Consider the following 3,853-nt stretch of genomic DNA (forward strand, 5'->3'; position numbering starts at 1 on the left):
AGATTTGGCAGTTACAGATGCCAAAGGAAGGAGCCTCTCATGAGAGAATGTATGGATAAGACACTCCCTTGTCTCAGAAGAGCAGCAATATATCATCGTCACCCTGCTGCATGTTGTCACTGGCCATATTTGAGGTTTGGCTGCAGAGGACAAAACATCGGGCTCTGGTGGAGGAACTCATTCAGGTGGTCTGGCAGCTTTTCCGGGTACATTTAGTCAGATTCCTTTTTTCTTCTATGTAGAGCGAATTAAACAGATAAATGAACAAGCAGACAGCTTTAGACTGTAGGTGGACAGAATACTGAGGTTAAACCAGTTAGGGTTGATTTCCTTTGTTTTTTTACTCTCTTACCTTAAAACACTATTACTAGTATTTTAAATTCATTCGGTGGGAACTGTTGGGTTTCTGTAAATATCATCACAGAGTACGGTCTAGACCTGCTCTTTTATGAAAAGCGCTCTGAGAGAACTGTTGATGTGATTTGGCGCTATATAAATAAAATTTAATTTAAATAAAATGAGGTAAAGAAAGAATAATGATTAATAATTAATAATATAATTAAAAATCTGCTCCCTTTAATAACCTGATCTCTCAAACAACAGGTTTCACTTTGAAGAATGGAAGATTACTACATTACCAGCAGCTCACAGGACCAAAGCTACGGTTACAGCAGCACCACCTCCAACTACCACATTGACCCTGTACGTGTGGTGACATGCATAATCGTTGCTGTCGGCCTTCCTCTGACCCTGGTGGCCATCTATGCTCTTTATTCTATGGTATGTACATTCTGACTGAGAGTTATTTATTTCCTGTCTGTGTGGTGTGTCTGTCCTACAGTCTGTCTGTCTGTACAGGATCTGGATCTGGTTTGGGGGCTAGGTGTCAGGGGGCTGGGACAAAGGCTTGGAATGATCTATAACCTGATAGGAATAATTGACTCCAGAATTCAAATGTCCATGAAGCTGATTGGACCCTAAACACATGCAGTTTCCATGTGTGGCTCCATTCCAGCCCTCTGTTAAACTGTTGAGGTTAAAGATGTGGTATTCTGCTCATTTTCAGGTTCAAAATCTTATTTAGGGGTTGTACCAGAACAGGTTTACATGGTTTAATTTTCAAAAACCACCATATTTTCTCCTCTTTTCACCCTGTGTGCTGTACGCTCTGCTCTTGAGCTACAGAGTGATGTATCTTACTTGTACAAAATCTTTGTTGGGAGTTGCACATGCGGAGAAGGGCGGGTCGTAAGAAACAAGGTAGTGTGATCCAAATCAAAGCCGCTTCAGACTGAGACCGTAAGCTAGCAGATGGTAGAAGTTACTCACAAGTCCATGTAACCCACAGGATCTGAGTCAGTGCAGACTGTCACAGCCTCTCTACGCCTCCCCTTGGCTCTGCATTGTGTTTTGGTAGGTGTTGTGTGGTGTCGTATGGAGGGAAGGAGGCACCAGAGGCTGGATTCGAGATTGTGGTTGAGACCTTCACTGCTCTTTATTGCTCCACTGCAACAATCCTCTCTCTGATACAAAGCATTTATATTCTTGCAATGCGACACACACCCCAGCGATTCTCACAGCTCTTAAATAGAGTGATCAGATGTCCCGAAAAATCCGGGACAGTCCCGAATTACGAGCAGTTGTCCCGACCCCTTTCCGGTTTGTCCCAAAAATTAGACCTAACATGAGTTTTGATTATAGTCTAATTAAACATTAAATACTGATCGTTGTAGGGTTCTCCTGCTCCAGCAGGGGTTGCAGGTTATCTGGACATTGTGTCAACAGCGTTGTTACAGCCACAAAGTAACACTCGTGCTCTTTTCCCCTTTTTGTTTTCTTGTGGTTAGTGGAAGTTACAGTCGCGAGGACAGGGAAAGTGAAGCTTCAGGCAGCCACGGCGGAGAGACCTGACACGTGCGTTGTGCAGACATAACTTGGAGTTCTTTGCCTCCAGTTCTTATTTGTGCGATCCTCCCTGAAATGCTGATTCAAGGAGGAGAGAGGCTCACCTTGCAAACACAAACATGAGACTCAAACTGCGACTCCAGTCTGGTGCGTCTGTCTGATAAATCCAGCTCATGTGTTTGAGCCAGAACGCTTCATATCTGTGGCTGAAAAACTGCTGCAGAAGCTGCAGGAAATCTGGCCCTTAGTCTTGTTCCTGCACTGATTGGCCAGTGGGTCATATCTGAGATTTCTGTTGGATGAAAAAGTCAGAAATGGCTCTGACTGCAGCTGCTGGGCAGAGCAAGATGACAGATTTGGGAGGAGGTGGACTTCACAACATGTTTCCAACTGCTTGTTGACTTTTACCAATGTTTTCCTGCAGGTGAGAAGAGATCATGTTGCTCCCATCTACGTCATCAACCTCCTCATTACCGACGTCCTTCAGTTCTGCTGCATGATCGTTTGGGTGGCACCAAATATTCGTGGACAGATATCTGACATCTTCTTATGTATTCACTTCTCTGCTCTGATGGCCAGTATTTGCTTCATGGTCTGCATCGCCCTGGAAAGGTATCTATCTGTCTATCCAGTATGTGTGGAGCTCCTTCTGTGTCTGAACATTATATTAGTTTATAACTCTGAAGCTCCTCAAAGACTTTGTGTCCATCTTGTATTACAGGTATTTTGTCATCGCCCACCCACTGTGGTACCGCTTCAGACGAACCATCAAGACCTCTGTGGTGGTCTGTGTCCTGGTCTGGGTCCTTCCTCTTCTCTTTTTGTTAATTTCTTGGTTTTATAGTGTGAATCTACACATACTCGCCGTCCTCCTCCTCCTTCCCTTCCCACTGTTAATCTTCTCCCTGGTTGGGACCCTCAAAGCCCTGTCTGCTTCCATCTCGGTCCCCTCTGATGAAAAAAGACGAATTGTGGGGATTTTGGTTCTGGTGCTGCTTATTTACACGCTGCTGTTCCTGCCCACCATCATTTTGTTATTGGGAGGATATTACAGGACCCTAGAACTCCTGTATCTCATCTTCATCAGGTTGAGTCCTCTTGCAGACTTGTTCCTGTATGTGTTCATGAGGAAAGGGACCATAGACAAGCTTTTGGCCTCTGTGTGTTGCTGCAGAATGAACAGCAATGATATCAGCAGTCCATCAGTATGAATGATGACAACATTTCCACAGTCAGCTTCATGTAGGCAGAGAAAGAGGGAGAGAGAGAAAGGGGAGGAAACAGGAGGAGAAATGGAGGCCAATAGAAAGGATAGAGACGAGACAGATCCTGTCATCTACTGAGACCATTTCCAATAACACACCTAACTGTAGAGAACAGGAAGCACTGTTTGGACTCTGCTGTGGGAGAAGTGGCTGCTGGGAAATGTTTTGGTCAACTTGCTCTGGTTCACTGTGATGGCTTCAACACATGGAAATAAAATGTGTTTTATTAGTTTGGAGCTGGAAGTTGATGTCTGTCATTATTCTCCTTTAATCCCAGAAGCAAAGCAGATATTATTTTAGATGAACTGAGCTCATTCTAGCCGCCTCACTGTCTTCTTCCTAAATCTTTATTTGGACTGTTGTTTGGATGTTTAACACAGGGAGAGCATCTCAACACGTCTTTAGCACTTTGTACTTTTTAAGTGTAATTTCTGCTGTTTTAGTGGTAGGCATGCTGCTGTTTAGGATGGGATTCAGAGCAGCTGTTTTGCAGCAGCTGTTGTGTTTTTGGCAATCTGGAGAAAATCTTAAACCACAGTTTATGTCAGTTTCTATGAAATTGTACATTTTCTGGAAATCCAATAAAAATCAGTTTGTAGACCAAACTGTGAATGTTTGTCTTTGAGCAACTCAGTGAATTAAAAGCTGACAAATGAAGGTTCAACAAAATCTCTGCTGGTTGA

General features: G+C 43.7%; 1 protein-coding gene across 1 annotated transcript; it reads left to right on the forward strand.

Annotated features, from left to right (window-relative positions):
- Nucleotides 1-618: 618 nt before the first annotated feature.
- Nucleotides 619-3,775, forward strand: LOC123966659 (G-protein coupled receptor 4-like). Its single transcript, XM_046042799.1, has 3 exons — nt 619-780; nt 2,330-2,517; nt 2,627-3,775. Exons 1-3 carry the CDS (start codon nt 619-621, stop codon nt 3,114-3,116), a joined length of 840 nt encoding a protein of 279 aa, XP_045898755.1. The 3' UTR covers nt 3,117-3,775.
- The last annotated feature ends 78 nt before the right edge of the window (nt 3,776-3,853 follow it).

This window comes from Micropterus dolomieu, unplaced genomic scaffold, assembly GCF_021292245.1.
Source record: "Micropterus dolomieu isolate WLL.071019.BEF.003 ecotype Adirondacks unplaced genomic scaffold, ASM2129224v1 contig_13935, whole genome shotgun sequence".
In the NCBI taxonomy this organism is placed as follows: Eukaryota; Metazoa; Chordata; class Actinopteri; order Centrarchiformes; family Centrarchidae; genus Micropterus; species Micropterus dolomieu.

Bases quoted from the DNA above. Each gene is read 5' to 3' on its own strand.
- LOC123966659 (XM_046042799.1), top strand. From the start codon at position 619: ATGGAAGATTACTACATTACCAGCAGCTCACAGGACCAAAGCTACGGT. The intron at 781-2,329 runs GTATGTACATTC...GTTTTCCTGCAG, and splicing joins TCTATGCTCTTTATTCTATG to GTGAGAAGAGATCATGTTGC. The intron at 2,518-2,626 runs GTATCTATCTGT...CTTGTATTACAG, and splicing joins GTCTGCATCGCCCTGGAAAG to GTATTTTGTCATCGCCCACC.